The sequence below is a fragment of the Dipodomys spectabilis genome, unplaced genomic scaffold, assembly GCF_019054845.1.
Source record: "Dipodomys spectabilis isolate Male_0828 unplaced genomic scaffold, ASM1905484v1 ptg000083l, whole genome shotgun sequence".
In the NCBI taxonomy this organism is placed as follows: domain Eukaryota; kingdom Metazoa; phylum Chordata; class Mammalia; order Rodentia; family Heteromyidae; genus Dipodomys; species Dipodomys spectabilis.
In genome coordinates this window covers 1,038,009-1,056,927 of record NW_024870760.1, presented here as the reverse complement: position 1 = coordinate 1,056,927, position 18,919 = coordinate 1,038,009, and the positions used below count along the sequence as shown (strand labels likewise).

Genomic DNA, 18,919 nt, shown 5'->3' with positions numbered 1-18,919 from the left:
CCATGCTTTTCCAGTTATTGGGGGTAGGACTTATTACAATGACAGAAAGCATACAGCAGTGGAAACATTACCTGTAGTAGCATGCTAGTAATGGCAAAGCATTACTTCTGCTTGTTTTTAATAACTTTTGCACACAAGCAAGAGGTTTTATAAAATATACCATTGAACACATTACACAATAAAGTCATCTGATTTCAAAACACGTTTGAAATGAAAAGACAAAATACTTGAGAATATTCCACTCTTCATAAAATGTGTACACAGACCTGGGCCTAACCTACTTCACTGTACCACATTAAGTCCCAAGGTCCAATTTCTCTTTTAGGTGGTCTGCATCTTCTACAAAACAAACAGCTACTTTGAAGAATAAAAATTTATTTGTACTAAGACTATACTCAGTTGAAAACATTATTTTTTCTAGTTCCAAAATTTTCTATCCTAGCACTAGTAAATGAAGACATAAAACCAAGTGCAGGAAAGTATCAGGCCCTACAATGAGTTTACACTGAAAGTGTTGAGTGGATAACAGATTGATTTGCAAGAAAAAGTCATTTTTCACAAAGAAAATTTCCAAAACTTGCTCAATAATGCTAAATTTCTGTAACAGAAATTTAAGTTGGACAGGAGGAGGGTGTATAACTACTTTTAGCTATCATAAAAAAAAGTCTTAAGAATTATTAGCTGGTTTCAAAGTACTTTAAAATCAAAAAGAACAAATCTTGCTTGAGCAAATAGTACAAGAACATAGCAAGAATGGGGCAAATTAAATACAATACAGCCACATGGCATACACAAGAACTCACTAAAATTACAGCATTTTATTTATGGAATTTGTTTTATGTTTCTTGAAAACAAATGAATCATGATTTTCTGAAACATTTAAACTATCTTGAAATTATCAACTCCATTGAGGAATTTTAATTACAAATAATAAATTATCTAGAAGAGCTTGACTGCAAGAGAAAATTTAGGCATTATCAATTTCAAATTCCCATACACTGAACTTTCTGATACCCCCTTCTAATGACAAGAGACACAAACAGGCTATCGAGCAAGAATCTGTTAACGGTTTATTTTTTTATGTTAAATACCATGGGACAGGATTGTAAGGATGAAAAACTCAGTCAACAACTGCCTCACAAGGGATAAGAAAAATTCTGCCATGATATTAGCAAAGGTAAAGGAAAAAATTTACACGGTAAGAGGCACCATTTCCCCACAGAACACCTCTTGGCATTTCCTGAATGAGTGGGATTAGCAATCTAATAAATCATATTTCAAGAGGTAACAGCAACAGATAAAATTTAAAGGGTTATTAAAACAACATTTACAAGACTCTGAACAATTCTTGAACTCTTATTAAACCACAAAGAAAGAACAATTCTTTATTTATGAATTTCATAAAGGACAGAATGTGCAACTGACACCTGCTAGTGATGATCTGGTATTATACAATTTGTCCAGTAGCCGAACAGTTTGTCTTATTGTGTTTTCTAACCGTAAGAGATCATTAAAGGCAAAGCCTATATGTCGCTGTACACACAAAAAAAAAATGGTCACCGCGGGCCATACTACCAATGAAATGGTAGGTAAACAAATTTTTTTCTGGTCAGAAGGAAATAAAAGAAATAGTACTCGGCATGCTTCACTCTACAAGATGAATTTCCCTAGAAAGAATCCAATGAAAATGGCTGCAATCACAACCAGAAGAGAAGGAAGAGGACTGGTGACATTATCTCTGAAGGTTGCAGTTGAGGTTGATCCAGGTTTATCCGAATGTGCTACCTTTCTGAGCCTTAGGCCTTCATCCTAGGGGGGGAAATGCACAAAAAGAGACTTTAAAAACAGATACAGACACAAATGAATCTACTGCAACTAGAAGTCTAAAGAGATTGAGGCAGATCAGTGGCCACTAATCATCAGGAACCTGAGGCAAGATGGAAACAATTCTGGATTAGAGAAATCGCGGTACCTTTCTATAAATTTACTAACGGTCCTTAAATTGTATACTAACAATGAGTGGCTTCATATGATGTAAATTATATCTCAGTAAAACTAGTTTTTAAAACTCTGAGAAACATATTCCTAAAAAGCTTATTTGGTGAAGATGGTCCACATTATTTTAAACTGGTTACACTTGTTGGCCAAAGACTACCAAGAACAAACTAGTTACCTAACAGCTTCATTAATTCATTATAATTCAGGAACACATACAGCAGAGATAAAAGGGACTGGTATCTTACAAAAGAGATAACATAGAAACTGGGAAAAGAATTTCAGGATACAATTTGAGAAACAGTGCTTTGATAATGTTCAGTATGCTTCAAACAGAGTGAAAAACTGTACAAAGGTCAGCATAAGGTCTAGGATGCAAAGTGGATACAGAATCCTTTTTCTTCAAAAAAAAACTCCAAATAAAGATAGAGGTAGAATCCTTTACCTATAACTCTCACCTGATTTGGAAACTGAGGCTGCTTCTGTGTGTCAAAATAAGTCAAATCCTTTAGCGAAGACTGGGCTGCTTCATTCTTACTGAATTGTTTTGCACAGCACTAAATTTCTAACACTTGATGTTCTAAGAGGACAAAGTTTCTCAAGAAAGTCTCTCAAAGTGGGCAGTTATGTCACTGTACGCCTTGGGGAAAACACTGTCACCAGTTAACACTAACTATGCAGCTGGCTCTGTTATATAAGCTGATGAATGGCATTTTACTTCCTCAATGCAAACTAGTTTTTACTCGCTCACACAATTCCTCAATTATGTTTACAAATGCAGATTTCCAATTTTATGATGGTTGAATTTACAATTTTTGACTTTAGGCTAATTTAAGTGTTATTAGTACAAACTGTACTTTGAATTTTGATCTCAGTTCTGAGTTGAAGATGCTGCACTTGGCATGACCAACTTGTACTCAGCAAAAGCAGAGAGGGACAATTCCTGAGTCAGCCTCACAGCTTCAAGAGAAAATCAACAAATAAACTGTGTGTACTGTGCTATGTGGCTAAAACTATTTCACAGGTTATATGTACTGAATGTGTTGACTTAATTATAATTTCAGATATTAAGCTTTGCAGGAATTCAATTCTTTCAAAATCCATACCTGACAGCTATACCTGTTTTATACCTGTCTTATTTCCCTTACTGGGTTTCTGTAGCATTATACTAATTAGCTCTTAGTAACTCAGGACCAGCTACCCATCACAAATATTTGAATAACTTTTGGCATATTTCCAGAGATTCTGAGATAATATTTCATCTAAGGAGGACCTAATTGTTTCTAGTTTTCAAAAGTTCCCTTGGATGATCCAGATTTGCAATATGTATGAGTACCACACAGCTATAAAAACAAAAAAGTACAGTGAGTGAACATGGCCAACCAAGTTATATGACAAATTATCATAAGCTGTGCATATCACAATTTGTTATAAAAATGACTATCACACAGTGGTCTTTGAGTTCTCTTATTTTTTATATGGCAGACTGCTTTCAAATAAAGTCTCATAGAGAACACTGATATATAAAGAAGAGACATCAGGAATAAAAGTCTCACTGATTTTCCCATTTCCTGTCTATTTTCTAGTCCTTTACTATCTATTGTCATTCCATCAGGAATAAAAGTCTCACTGACTTTCCTGTTTCCTATTTTACAATCCTTCACTATCTATTGTCATGCCTACCATTTATACTTGCTCCTTGCCAAGAGAGACTACAGCAGTTAAAATTAACCAAGCCGGGCATTGGTGGTTCATGCCTGTAATCCTAGCTATTCAGGAGGCTGAGATCTGAGGATCGCTGTTTGAAGCTAGCCCAGGCAAGAAAGTCTGTGAGACTCTTATTTCCAATTAACTACTAGAAAACCGGAAGTGGTGCTGTGACTCAAGTGGTACAGCACTAGTCTTGAGCTGAAAAGCTCAGGGATAGTGCCCAGGCCCAGAATTCAAGACCCACGACCAACAAAGGGAAAAAAAAAAATACTGTGAGAGTCATTGTGAAGTAAAACCAACAATAAAAAAAAAGTCTAAGAAATTTATTATATCTGAGTGTGAAACAGACATTCTTTCCTCACAGGTACTATTAAAAAATTAAAAGATGGCCAGGTGCCGGTTGCTCACACTTGTAATCCTAGCTGCTCAGGAGACTGAGATCTAAGGATCATGGTTCAAAGCCAACCTGGGCAGGAAAGTGTGTTGACACTCTTATCTCCCCCATTACCCATCAGGAAACCGGAAGTGGCACTATGGCTCAAGTGGTAGAGCAATCATCTTAAACTGAAGAGCTCAGGGGTTCCAAGTCCCACAAAACCCACGATAGATAGATAGATAGATAGATTAGATAGATAGATAGATAGATAGATAGATAGATAGATAGATAGATAGATGGATGGATAGATAGATAGATAATTCTGAGAAATCACTAAAAAAGAAAAGGTTACACATCAACTCAATACATGATGACTTAAGAGTCAGAGTATAGTTCCTCAAACAGTTAGCAGTAATATCAAGTGTAGAATTTCTAGAATTTAGCTATCTACATATATACATCTTTGCACCATCTGCTTTGATGTCAAAGCTTCAAAGTCTAAAAGCAATTTAAAAGTACTCAGCTCTTGAACAAAGGTAATTACATGTCAAAGGCAAATTATTCATAAACCCCACAAATCAGTCTTCCTTTGACAGTCCATCCATTTAAATATATGCACATGCTGTGAATGCAAAGAAAATGAAACAATCCTTCTCTGAGAAAATAGTTGTTCATTCAGAGGAAAAAGGTCTCAAGCAAATAAGAGCAATCATCAGATGTAATGAATGATAAAACTCAAGGAAAAAACATTTGAAAACAACCATTTTGTTTTTGAGGGAAGCCTATACTAAAAGGTGAAGAAAGAATAAGCCTGTGGGGCTGGGAAGGTGGCTCAGTGGTAAGAGCACTTGCCTTGCATGCATGAGGCCCTGGGTTCGATTCCTCAGTACCACATAAGCAAAAAGAAAAAAGCCGGAAGTGGCGCTGTGGCTCAAGTGGTAGAGCGCTAGCCTTGAGCTGAAGAGCTGAGGGACAGCGCCCAGGCCCAGAGTTCAGGCCCCACAACCGGACCACCCCCCCAAAAAAAGAGTAAGCATGTGCTTGTGTATATACTACATGGACAGCAGTTTCAGGACCTTATAGTCAGAACAAAGAGCAAAAAAGGACTAGCAAGAGAAACTTCTTTAAGGTACTGCAGCTCAAAACTGTTCAACAAAAACAAATGAGCTTCAAATGTAGGCCACACATTATTATAAATTTTCTAATGAAACACTAAAAAATAATTTGTAAAAAAATTGTAAAAAATATTTGTGCCATTAATTTTAATGTACATTTTGGTGTACATTTTATACTCACAACACATCTCTGAACGAACTACATTTCACATTCTCAGAAGTTCCCAGTGACAAGTGACTAAAAGATAATACAGTTTTACATGTACTGGGACACAAAAAGTAAACAATAATACAAATAAGAGAGGAGATTAAAGCCAGGTAATCCTAGCTGTGAGTTGAAGAGCTGAGGGACAGTACCCAGGTTCAGAGTTCAAGCCCCATGACCAACAAAAAAGAGAGGAATGTTAGCAATGCCACCAGCCATTATCACAAATAACTAAGATACCACAAAGCAAAGGAACTCACAGGCATAATAGAATTTCTCAAACCTCACAGTCTTTAGAGTTTACCCTTAACTTCTCTAATTCCATTTTACTTCTGTGACTTCATTTTAGAAGAAAAAAGCACTCAAGAACCCCAACCACCCATCAGACTAGCTCCTTATGGTTTAACATGTAAAAATATGTACCCAATGTTCTGTTTATGTCCCTTAGTAAGGGTCACACTGCCCTTGCTCAATGCTGTGTTTGGCTTCTGTAACTTCCCACTTGGCTTCCATCTTCAGAAAAGAACCCTTAGTAAGGACTTTCTACCCCTGAGCAAACAAGGATGTGGGGTTTTGGTATAAAAGGAGCCTTAAAAACTGGCTCAACATTGAACTTGGGGAGCTGATCCAGTGTAGTCACTAGCCAGCTAATAAAGACTTTCTATGACTGTACTCTGTGTCTGTGTGCTCTCTCCTGGTTGCTTACCTGATTGCTTACAGGGAACTAGAGAAGCCATGGTGAGGCTGTTAAAGGATAAGAAATAAAGACAGAGTACCAAAATCAAGAGATAAATTGGAAGAAAGGAGAAAAAAATGATAATGGAGCCTAATAATACATTTCATATACCTTTTAAGTACAACTAACTCATTTTCATCAACAGACTTACTCTCAGATGTCGATTTTCTTCTGATAGCTTCATCATTTCTCCCTGAAGTCTTTTACATTCTTCCATTAGTTTTCTTGTTTCAGTATCATTGAGTGAAGCACTATGCGGTTTTGGCATGGGTCCATCTTGCTTAGATGCATTTAGTGGAACAGCTTTGCTAGGTTCCATGTCATTCTGTATTACAAAGATATTGGTAATCTTTAACCAAATCTCCTTATGGATTTTAAACAAATAAAAATGTAAATTCTTTACCTTTGCAAAAAAGTTGATAATTTTTTGATACCAAATATCATGGTCATCTGTGAACCATTTCAATTAAAGTCAGTATTAACCAACAGATAAATCAAAACAAGCAGCCCACTCCCTCATCTATACTCCAGTACCCTTGATACTTACCATAGTACTTATCATATATCAAAATGATGTACTGTTCAAGTTCTTCCCTATAACACTGCAAAGGCTGGGAAAGCAACAGCTATTTCTCTTTGTATTTACCCCTAAATCCAGAACATTGGCCAAAAGTAGCTTTTCAATCAAAGTATGCTGAACAACTGATACCAACCAAATCCAAATATGAAAGTCACTTCCAATGCTCAGATTCTGCAGTCTGAATGAGGCTCTAGGAGTAGGGAGTTAGGAGTATGTTTCCATAATCAAAGAAATAACTACCTAAACACACACACACACACACACACACACACACACTCTCTCTCTCTCTCTCATAGGAAAACCTAACAACTATTCAACTATTAGTGGAAAAAATTAACTGCAGGGTATAAATATTGAAAGGAAAACAACAGACACAAATGTACCATTGACCCAAAAAGTTTCATAGTTTATGATTTTAAAGGTTAAGTGATTCAAGTTGTAATAGTGTTTAACTCATATGATTCATTTGGAATAACACTAAAGTATTACTTAAGACACTTTCAAAACTATGAAACCCCAAATCGTCATTCTTAACACAATACCATACCCATTTGAAGCAGATAAATGTTGTATGATAATTCCTATGGACCCTTGCACCTAAGGACTGTTGCCTCAGTATCCTTCACCTCAACCTCATTTCTGCCACCACATAGCATACCATCAGTGTAACATGTTGTCTTTTTCATTTTAATAAATTTTTAATTGTTGAAGATTTGGAGGGCTGGGGATATGGATCAGTGGTAGATCATCTGTATAGAATTCAAGAGGCCCAGGGTTCCGTACCCACCACCCAAAACATTGCAAGTAAGACATAAGCCTATATAAACTGCTAAAAAAAATTAATAATAAATTAAACTTTATGGAAAGCACAAAGCTCATGTACAGTAAAATCTGAAGCAGTACATATTCTGTACCATCTTAGCCTCCAAATTTAAATAAGGTATAGACATATCATTTAAGGTCAAAACTAGTAACGACTGCGGGGAAACAGTTGCTTACAACTGTAAACTTAGAACTAGCAACTTAGGAACCTGAGGTGGGAGGATTGAGCTTCAATGCCAGTCCAGGAAGAAAAGTCTGAGAATTTTGTCTAATTAACTCCCAATATGGTGAGGGCTATCTTTGAGTACAAAAGCTAAGAACAGCACCGAGGCACTAGTTCAAACTCCAGTATGGGCACAAAAACAAAAAATAAAACTAGTAGCCCTTAGAAAGATTAAACTGATCAGTACGCAGAAGCCCATTTAAAAAGTAATCATGTTATAATAAGGTTCTGATATACATTATATTTGACCTGCCTGGAAGCTTTTCCATTTATGGTCAGGGTCACAGTTACAAAGTATGATTTAATACTCCTACTTCAGTATCTTCCCCAAGTTTTTCTCTTGTAAGCATTCTTGTTCTTCATCCCAATCCCTGATGCTTAGCTGATAATCCTGCCTCTACTATGAGAAATGTTTTAGATATATTTTTCTCTTCTACCAATTTTTCTTTTCCTTAATAGCAACTAAAATTCTCCAAAATGATTCTTCTTCCAAGTGTGCTCAAATACCATCCTAGTTTAAGTCTAACTTCTGATTTACAGACGGCTTCATGCTTTAAAGGTCATATTCAGTAATGTAACTATTATAGCTAGGCACCACTGGCTCACACCTGTAATCCTAGCTACTCAGGAGGCTGAGATCTGAGAATCACAATTCAAAAGGCAGCTAGGGCAGGCAAATCCATGAAACTCTTATCTCCAATGAACCACCAGAAAACCCGGAAGCAGCACTGTGGCTCAAAGTGGTACAGTGAAAAAGTTCAGGGGCAGTGCTCAGGCCCTGAGTTCAACCCTCATAACTGATGTCCCCTGCCCACCTCCAAAAAACAGGTAACTACAAAATCTTTAGGTTTTGGTGGCTCATGCCTGTAATCAGGAGGCTAATATCTAAGGATTGCAGTTTGAAGTTAACCCAAGCAGGAAAGTCCATGACACTCTTATCTCCAATAAACTACTTAGAAAAGGCCAGAGTGACACTGTGGCTTGAGTGGTACAATGCTTGCCTTGAGCACAGAGAGAGAGGCTCAGGGACAAAGACCAGGCCCAGAGTTCAAGTGCCAGGACTGGCCAAAAAAAGAAAAAAAAAAAAAATCAGGTTTTGGTTAATGATTGGGGAAAAATAATCATATCCAATCTGAAAGCTGGCAAAGAAATAAAGAGGCTATATATGACACTAGCAATGAAAAGAAAAAAGTTAAAATTTAAAAAAAAAATAAGCTCTTTACAAATAGGTTGTTCTTTAAATCAGGAGGATATCATCCCATTATTCATTAGTCTAACAGCCATTATTTATCTTCTGATATTCTTTTATATGCACATTTTATATAATGTACAAAATCCTAAATTCTAACCCTGGATTCAAACCACCCCAGAACTGCAAAAGGAAAAAGTCAGCATATACACGATCCTTTCCTTACTTTGCCAATTTATATGTTATCTCAAGTATAACTTTAAATGACACAATATGTCATTATTCTATCCTATGCCTTGCCAAAATTATTTAACATTTCACTTTTGTTTGCAGTTAGTTTCACATTATTTTGGACTCAAATTAACACACTAATGTGTACTTTCTTACGATGGAAAATTAATTTTGGTTTATAGTTGAAAATTTTCTTCATGTTGTTTACATAACAAGGAGAACATATAACCAACCAATTTGTGGAGCATAAGTATTCATAATAGAATGAAAGCTATATACTAAAGCCAAGTAAATAATAAAACAAGCTACACAGAATAGTTCTATCAAATACTATTTAATCCCCCTACAAACCAGTCAAAATACATAGCAGATGCAAAGAAATCTAATTTATTTATGGATATTTAATATATAAGCAAATGTAACCTAACTCAGTTGGCATTTAAAGGGGGGAAGGCTGAGCCATTTGCGCAATGACAATCAGAAGAGCCTGATGGGAAACACTAAGCAGGTGTGACTTTAAGTAAATGCTTCCACTCAGGAGGTGAGGTTTGGCTGCAGGAAAACAGCTTGTTCCTTGAAAGGTGCTTCATACTGGTCCAGAAAGAGGAGACTGGTTGTTCTGAGAACCATGAAACAAGCAAACTAAAAGGATTCAACATGCTGTGATTCTTAATAATAAATATCAACATTAGCATTATATTTAACAATAAGCTGAAAACTTAAGGAGGTACATTAAGACTAGACAACATATCATATGTTGTACATCTTAGATTATTTAACCTATCTTCAATAGTCTCTTCATTTATGAATCACACTTCTGTGTTCTTTTTAACAACCACCAATATTTTAATTACAATATTCCAAATAATTCTACAGAAAGCAATTAGAGCAAGGACTTGACATAGAAGGGGAAAGTAAAACATGAAGTAGCAAGTGTTTGCAATGAAGCTCTGTAGAGTGGCTAAAGGACGTAAGCATACAACTGTATACTTAATACTACAAGTACAGGAGATAATATTTATGGCTTAAAGGGAAAAACCTATATATCAGAATTTTGGTTATAATCTGTGAGTTAAGAAATACCATGTGCAAGGGTGCCAGTGGCTCATGCCTGTAATCCTAGCTACTCTGGAGGCTGAGATCTGAGGATCGTGGTTCAAAGCCAGCCTAAGACATGACTTGAGACTCCTATCTCCAATAAACCACTCAGAAAACCAGAAGTGGCGCTGTGGCTTAAGTGGTAGAGCACTGGCCTTGAGCTGAAGAACAGAGGGACAGCGCCCAGGCCCACAGTTCCACCCACAACTGGGAAAATAATATAATAATATTTGAATGTATTCTTTCTGACCATGATTCCCAGAAATAAATTACTTCAAATTACAAAATCAAAAAAGTGCTAAAGGCATTTCGATAAAGGGTATTTTTAAACTTTATTACTATGTACATCACATAAGCCAAAGTAAATACAGTCTATTAAAACTGGACAGTTTCTGAAGCTCCCAGTATGAAAAGAAATGGAAAAGGGAATCTTACAACATCCATACACCACTAAAATCAGTTACCTTACTGATGGGGTGCCATTTTACTTTGTGAATTTAAATTCATACACACAGGTGTGAACATGTGTTCATGTGTACATTCACACACATACAATTAATAATGACCTAAGAACATTAGGTCTTTAGCTACAAATTTTCCTACCATAAAAGACTGTCAACTATTAAAAATGAGCTATGGAGTGTATTATACTTGTATTTACAAAGAAATTTCAAGGTACAATTTCATCCTTTAAAACCTCAATACAAATATGTCTCTAAAAAATGTATTTGCCAGCTCCTATCAGTGCTGTACCTGCTATTCTAATTCAAAGAAGCTGTAAAATTAATTTTAGCATATGCTTTCTAAATCTTATTGACAGGAATTACAACGTAATGTTCACTTACTTTTATCCTTGCTGTTACTGACAATTTTTTAAATTAACACAATGAGCTAGGTCTACCATTAAGTGCTTTAGGATTCTACAGTAGTTTTAAACATAGATTAAAAATTGAACTCTAATTACTTAGTTAGATGTAACATAGTAACAATTTATCTCCTTAGTTATTATCTACATTAACTTAGTAATACTAGTAGACTCCTAAGTCTGTTAACTCCCTATAACAAACCTTCTGCTTCTCCTGTTTGAACACACTGAGTCCCCTGGGATCATTCTTCGTGTGATAACTGGCAGGTGTTGCAACTGTGTTGTTGATGCTGCTCATTGAAGTGACAGTCGGAACAATCCCTGGTAGAGTTTTACCCTGAGATGGCATGGGAAACATATTCTCAGATTCACCAAACTCTGATTTCTCCTGTATGGTATTGGGAATGACTAACACAGACAGCATTAGACTCTAAAACATTGGTATTTTATTCTACTTTTTACCTAGTTATGCGTAAGAAACAATACTAATAAACAGCTATGTTAAAGCAAAAAAAGTTTCTAAACTTCCTTTCACATATATAGAAAATTAGTTATGACCTATTATGTATGGTCACTTATTAAATGTACATACTTCAACTTCATATTATCCTAAAATAAAATTTTCTTCCTCTTTACTACTACCAATTCATATCTGAAAAAGAAGTACATTCATGTTTTCTTACCTTTCATAGTATTTCTCCCCTGAAGTTCAAAATGTAATGTTTACTAACTACACTTCTTTACTCAAAAACTCCTCATTGGGCACCAGTGGCTTGCCTATAGTCCAAGCTACTCAGGAAGCTGAAACCTGAGAATTGAGATTCAATACAACCCAGATAGACAAATCTGAGAGCAAAATGCTGGAAGTGTAGCTGTAGCTCCAATGGCAGAGGTCTCAATCATGGGGTAAGAGAGGTGGTATTTCAAGCCCCAATACCACAAACAAAACAATAAAACTTCTTGTAAACATCTGCTCATATAACACACACACACACACACACACACACACACACACACACACACACACACACAGATCAATAAAATCAGACTCGTATAGTACTCTGTAAGTATTAACAGTTCTTTACCTAGGATTTTTGTCTCCTAAATTCCTTTAGAATAAATAAAAATATTAATCAAAAAGGTTGGAACAGACTTGCTGATATTCAATCTATCTGTCCTTTGTCTCAACCAAAACGTTATTTTTTAACAATAAGATGTCTTTATAAAAATATCTCTGAAATCTCTAAAATCTTCATTAAAAAATCTGGAAAATGTCAAATAAAGTTAAGCCTTCAAAATACTTGAACTCATAACAGATCATAAAACTTTAAGAATGAAAATAAAACACATTCAATCCTTTAAAAAAAAACACTATCACTCAGACACTAGGTATTTCCTAACACTAATAATAATTTAGAAAACTGTATTTTATACAACTGTCAACACTGTATAATATTATCTGCATGAGTATCTCTCTAATAATACTGGTACTGAGAACAACTCTACTGCTGAAAACACTACAGACCCTTAATGAACTTAAGATACTCAACCACACAACTGATGTTCCCTGGGTATAAAGGTAATTTTAATTACACATCTTACTGTACAGTATTATTTTATTCTTGCCCAGGGGAAAAAATGTATTTCATTCAAAAGTAAAGGGATTCTTAGCTTTCCTTGGCCATGTTATCTATAAATAATCAGAGGTATATGTCCAAAGAGAAATCCATTAAGGATTGATGGTTCAAATAAATCAGTTGCCTTATCTGCCCAAAAAACCCAACTATTTAAATAGAAAAACATGGACTCCACCCCTGCACTTCTAAAGCTGCTTCCTTCTATTACCTTACAAGACTTCCATAGTGTCCTTATGTACATACTTAGTATCAAGATCTTAAAAATTCTAAAAAAATCAACAAAATAGCACCCTTTCCCCAGATTTTAGAATACATAAATGTCCAAGCACTAATAACAAACCTAAAAAGATCAGTAACCTCCGGTGCATGCAGTAGACATATATATTATACTTACATACATGCATACTTTTTGGAGGTGGGAAGGGGGGTGGGCAGGAAGGCATGGTGAGATATATGAAGAAGTAGGTAGGACGGTTACCAAAAATCACAAAGGCCTGCTATCTCTATCATGTTTGAGAAGAAAGCATCAAGAAATAAGCTAATAAAATCTTAATGATCAACTGAAGTATGGCAAAAATTGCTGTTTGACAATGGATATAGTTAACTAATTTGACCATGGCAATTTTCTCATAATGTACACTATACATATAGGAAGCATAATAATAAAGTATAGTGTACTATGGATTTCCCCACAGCTTCAAACAGCAAAGAAGGATCAATACACAGTGCATATGTCATCTAGAACTGCATTAAGCTAGAAATTATCACCAACTACTTATTAGAAACTAAATTTAATTTTGGTAAGGTTGATACACTAATAGCCAGAATGGAGATATAACTCAGTAGTAGCCAGCCTTTTCTACTTGTTGTCCTAGATGCCATCCCAAATACTGCTAAACAAACAAACTAGAAAAGAGAAAAAGAACAAGAGTCAACATATCTCAAGGGATTTGGTATGTCACAACCAAAACTTCTAAACGCATACATATTTTATATTCTTGTGGGGTTTTTTTTGTTTTTTCCCATGCTTGACTTGAACTCTGGGCCTGGATGCTGTCCCTGAGCTTCTTTTGCTCAAGGCCAGAGATCTATCACTTGAGCCACAGCTCCCTTTCTGACATTTTTTGGTAGTGTATTGGAGATAAAGAGTTTCACAGACTGTCCTGCCTGCGTTGGCTTCAAACTGCAAATCCTCAGATCTTAGCCTCATGAGTAGAGAGGATTACAGGAGTGAGCCACCAGCTTCTTGTACTTTTATAAATATATTTTACCAAAAACATTTTATCTGAATATTTTTGTTGTTCAACCACTTGACTCATACCTTTAGCTCTTTCTGCACTGTTTAAGATTGGGCCTTACTTTTTCTTTTTCCAGGTCAGCCTGGACCACAAACCTTAGTTATATTTCCATCCATAACTAGGATGACGCATGTACACCCTCATACGGGGCTTGTTCTGTTCAGATGGGGTCTCACAAACATTTTTGCTCATCCTGATCTGAATCCACAATCTTAGCAATATTAAGTCTTTCAGTCTTCCATGTGGCATGTAGCTGGGATGAAGATGTGAGCACCTGTACCTGGCTCACAGAGTATTTACTAACATATCTGAAGCTAATTTTTTTGACAAATTATACTTAAGCATAACACTATCTATGCAAGTATACCCAAATTTCCAAAAAGACTAATTTCTTATAGACCTAACACAAAGGGGATATTATGTAATTTAATCTATTAATGCTTTTTTTTAAATAATGTAAAATATAGTATGACCTTTTATCAACTTCCCTAAAGACAATACAAAACTGGAAATTATTGATAAGATATAACTACGATATAAAGTAATATAAAAGAGGAGTTGTGAATTCATTTATATGTATTCATAAAAAGTTCCCACCAGGTACCAGTAGCTCATGCCTATAATCCCAGCTATTCAGAATCATAGTTCCAAACTAGCCCCGGCAGACAAATTCAAGAGACTCTTATCTCCAATTAACCAGCAGCAAGCCAGAATGGTTAAGTATGAGTAGTGAGCAAAAAAGCTGACCAAGAGCTCAAGGCCCTAATTTCAATTTCAAGGACAGAGGCAAAAAACAAACCAAAAACCCAATCTTGTTAGTTATTATATATAAGCAAGTATTTCCTATTTTATGTTATCATAAAGACTTCAATATTGTTGATTTGAGGTTTCATATTTTCTGTAAAGAATGTGATGCAACATTAAACTCTATCAAGATTACAATGAGTATCTCAGTGGTTAACAGTGCTTATAGAATCTGCATACTAACTGGCCTCAGAAGAGTTAAGAGTCAAAGAGGAATATTTTGAAAAGCATTTTTCAAATGATGCAATGAAAACTATGCTATATTAAAGAGCAGGTCCCTTCCTAGATAGTGCTAAGTTTTGCACACTGAATTATCCAGTACTTTCAAAATTGTATCCTATTAAATACAATCATCATTTTAAAAAATGAAAGAATCCACCTCATCCTATGCACTTATGAAGCAATTTCATCATTAAAATTTTGCCATTTGAAGAAACCATCATTTGATAAATAAGCTTCCACTCGAATCTTGACCAAGACTGGCTTAACAAAAATTCTGACAAGATCAAAAATCAAGGCAGGCATGGTGGCTCAAATATGTAATCCCAGCACTCAGAAGGCTGACACGGGATTAATAGTTCAAAGCCAGCCTAGGCTACCTAGCAATTTTGTCTACAAGGTAACAAATAAATTGTGATTTTCACAAACCTGTTTTTTGGTCCAGTTTTGGGGCCTGAACTCAGGGCCTGGGCGCTCTCCCTCAGCTCTTCAGCTCAAGGCTAGCACTCTACCACTTGAGCCCCAGCACCACTTCCAGCTTTTTTTTTTTCTGCTTATATGGTGCTGAGGAATGGAACCCAGTGCCTCATGCATGCAAGGCAAGCGCTCTACCACTGAGCCACCTTTCCCAGCCCCTTCAAATACCTCTCCCACTGAAAGGACATAGAGCTTCTAAAGAAATAGCTGATTACAGATCTGGGCATACCTGGAAAAAACTCTTGCCATATAAAGTATCAACAAAGTTACTAATAACTACTTGGGCCAAAAGGACTCACATACTGACTTGAAAAACCTCTTGCCATCAATCTGAGTGAGCATCAATAATGCTAACAACTGCAGGGAGTAGAATCTAAACACTTATTTAAACCCTAACCCTAAGCAGAGAAAAACAGACCTAGAACCTCAGCTATTTGGAAGGTAGAAGGAAGATTCCATGTTGAAGCCCAACTAGGCAAAATAATCAAGATTTTACCTCAAAAACAAAATAAATGCTGGTGCTAGGGGCTCATATCTATAATCCTAGCTACTCATGAAGGCTGAGATCGATATTCAAAGACAGCCCAAGAGCTCAAATGGTAAAATGCCAGCTAAGCAAGCAAGCCAAGCAAGTGTAAGGCCCAGAGTCCAAATCCTAGTTTAAACAAAAAATAAAAATAAAAACCCAAATTTGTGGAGGAGATGGGGAAAAACAAGTCGTTTAAGGATACAGGTGGACCCATTGCAACAATGAGAAGTACAAGTTGTCTTGTTGAAAACGAACTTTACAACTTTGGGGCGGGGGGGGGGGGGGGGGGGGGGGGCGCTGGGAAGGGATGTGAAGGGTAAACAAAGGAGGAGGCTGCAATGCTTGATAAGAAATGTACTCATTATCTTACCCATGTAATTGTAACCCCTCTGTACAGTACGTTCACAAAAAATAAAAAGAAAAAAAATTTAAAAAATAAAAATAAAAACCCAAGGGGATACAACTTAAGTGGTAGTACATTTGCCATGTACAAGGTCCAAGGTTCAATCCCCAGTACAAAAATGAAAGGTAGAAGAGAGGAAGAAAGAGGACAAGAGAAAGATTAGGGGGTTTTTTTGGTTTTTTTTTTCATTTTATTTTATTTTTTTCGTGAACATACTGTACAGAGGGGTTACAATTACATGGGCAGGATAATGAGTACATTTCTTACCAAGCATTGCAGCCTCCTCCTTTGTTTACCCTTCACATCCCTTCCCAGCCTCTCCCCCCTCACTCCCCCCCCAGAAAGATTAGTTTTAAACATTAGGAAGGAGGTTTGTTTTAAACACCAACAGAAGGATGCTTGTGAATCAGCTCACTTTTTAAACACATATAGCTAAAAGAGACAAGCATCTATCCTGCCTTTGTAAATTGTCACTGAATAATCAAATACTAAATGAAAATTCATTTTTACATAAGTATACTAAACTGTACATAAAATAGAATGACAGAACAGATCTAAATTGTTATTTTCTAAATCTCAATTTCATTGACATTTTAAAACCCTAGTTGTAGGGGCTATAGTCTTCACCACAGAAAATTAAGCAGCATTCTAGGCCTCCACCAAATTAGACAGATGTTTGAAGTGTTTATCCTCTCTTTTCACTTAAGACTTTGTCCCTGAGAGATAAACCAAACATCCTGGATAAAGATTTCTCAACTAGACACTGTACATACATCAGTGGGCTGCTTACACTGCCACCATGCCAACAACAAAAAGGAGGCATTGTGTGCCTCCTTGAGACTAACACCCAAAAGATAAGTCTCCCCCCCACACCACACTTCCAGTAAAAACAAATCTAAATCTAGATCCAACTTCCAATTATAGGAAATGCCAAAGATAAAATTAAGTGATACCACATGTAGGAAACCATTTATTTATTACTTTTGTTGAGTGAAAAGTAAAGCTAGTCTACTAACACCTCCATGGTCCAGAGATGTGTCTCAAGTAGTAAGTGCTAACTTACTACTCGAATCTTGACCAAGACTGGTTTTACATAATTTCTGACAAAATCAAAAATCAAGGCAGGCATGGTGGCTCAAGTATGTAACCCCAGCACTGAGGAGGCTGACACGGGATTAATAGTTCAAAGCCAGCCTAGGCTACCTAGCAACTCTGTCTACAAACCACAAGTGCCTCCAACCAGGCACTGGTGGCTCACAGTAAGCACAGTGCCCTGACCTCAAACCTCCATACTGACCAAACCCCTCCCCTAAACACACCATTTAGATTGCTTCAATTCTAACAAAATAGTTGACTGACACTCATGAGATGAATTTAATGTTAAACCAGGACAGTCAGATACTAGTAACACATTTTAAAAGCATTATCAGGTACCAGTGGCTCATGTCCATAATCCTAGATACTCAAGAGGCTGAGACCTGAGGATCATGGTTCAAAGCTAGCCCAGGCAGTAAAGTCCTTCAAACTTACCTCCAATTAAAGCAAAATGAAAGAAGTAGCCAGGCACCTATAGCTCACGACTATTATCCCAGCTACTCAGGAAGCTAAGATCTGAGGATCATGGTACAAAGCCAACCTAGGGAGGAAAGTCCATGAGACTCTTACCTCCAAGTAACCACCAGAAAACCAGAAGTAACGCTATGGCTCAAAGTGGTAATGGGCTAGCCTTGAGCAAAAAAGTTTAGGACAGCCCAGGTCCTGAATTCAAACCCCATTACTGACCAAAAAAAAAAAGCCAGAAGTAGAGCCATGGCCCAACCGGTTATGTTGCTAGCCTTAAGCACAAAAACTCAAGTGAGCCAACTCCCCAAGTTCAAGCCTCAGGACTAGCATTTAAAAAAAAAAAAATTATGGTTTATATAATGAGAATTATGTTAAAGATGTATCCCTTTTACAGTCCTTGGAAAAATATCTCAAAATAATTTGTAGATTAGGACTGGAGGCATGGCCTAAGTGGTAGAGTAACTGCTTGGCAAGCAGAAAAGTCTGTGATATCTCCAATTAACTACAAAAATAGCTGAAAATGGAGCTGTAGCTCAAAAAGTGGTAGATAGAGCACTAACACTGAACACAAAAGCTCAGGATAACACCTAGGCCCTGAGTTCAAGCCCCAGGACCAGCACCCAAAAAAAAAAAAAAAAAAAGATATTTCAAAACTCAACAAATAATTTAGTCGAAGAGACATTCAGTAACGTTTTCATTTCAGCCTTACTGTAAGAATGACATAATAAGTGAGCTAAACAGGACAAATGATTCCCCATATTTAAGCCAAGAGTTATGTCAGATTATAACCAAGCAATTACATTCATCCATATTACTGTACTGTACATAGAAAAATAAAAACAAG

General features: G+C 36.4%; 1 protein-coding gene across 2 annotated transcripts in view; it reads right to left on the bottom strand.

Moving 5' to 3' along the window:
* Positions 1–1,045: 1,045 nt before the first annotated feature.
* Positions 1,046–18,919, bottom strand: part of Vapa (VAMP associated protein A) — a 38,904-nt gene continuing 21,030 nt past the window's right edge. Inside the window, exons 5-7 of one of the 2 annotated variants that reach the window (XM_042683656.1) lie at positions 11,348–11,482; positions 6,289–6,462; positions 1,046–1,809 (exon numbers count right to left, since the gene is read on the bottom strand). In XM_042683656.1, the coding sequence (XP_042539590.1) occupies positions 1,651–1,809; positions 6,289–6,462; positions 11,348–11,482 (468 nt within the window). In that variant the 3' untranslated portion in view covers positions 1,046–1,650. The remainder of the gene's footprint in view (positions 1,810–6,288; positions 6,463–11,347; positions 11,483–18,919) is intronic. The other variant, XM_042683655.1, reaches the window with a different exon arrangement.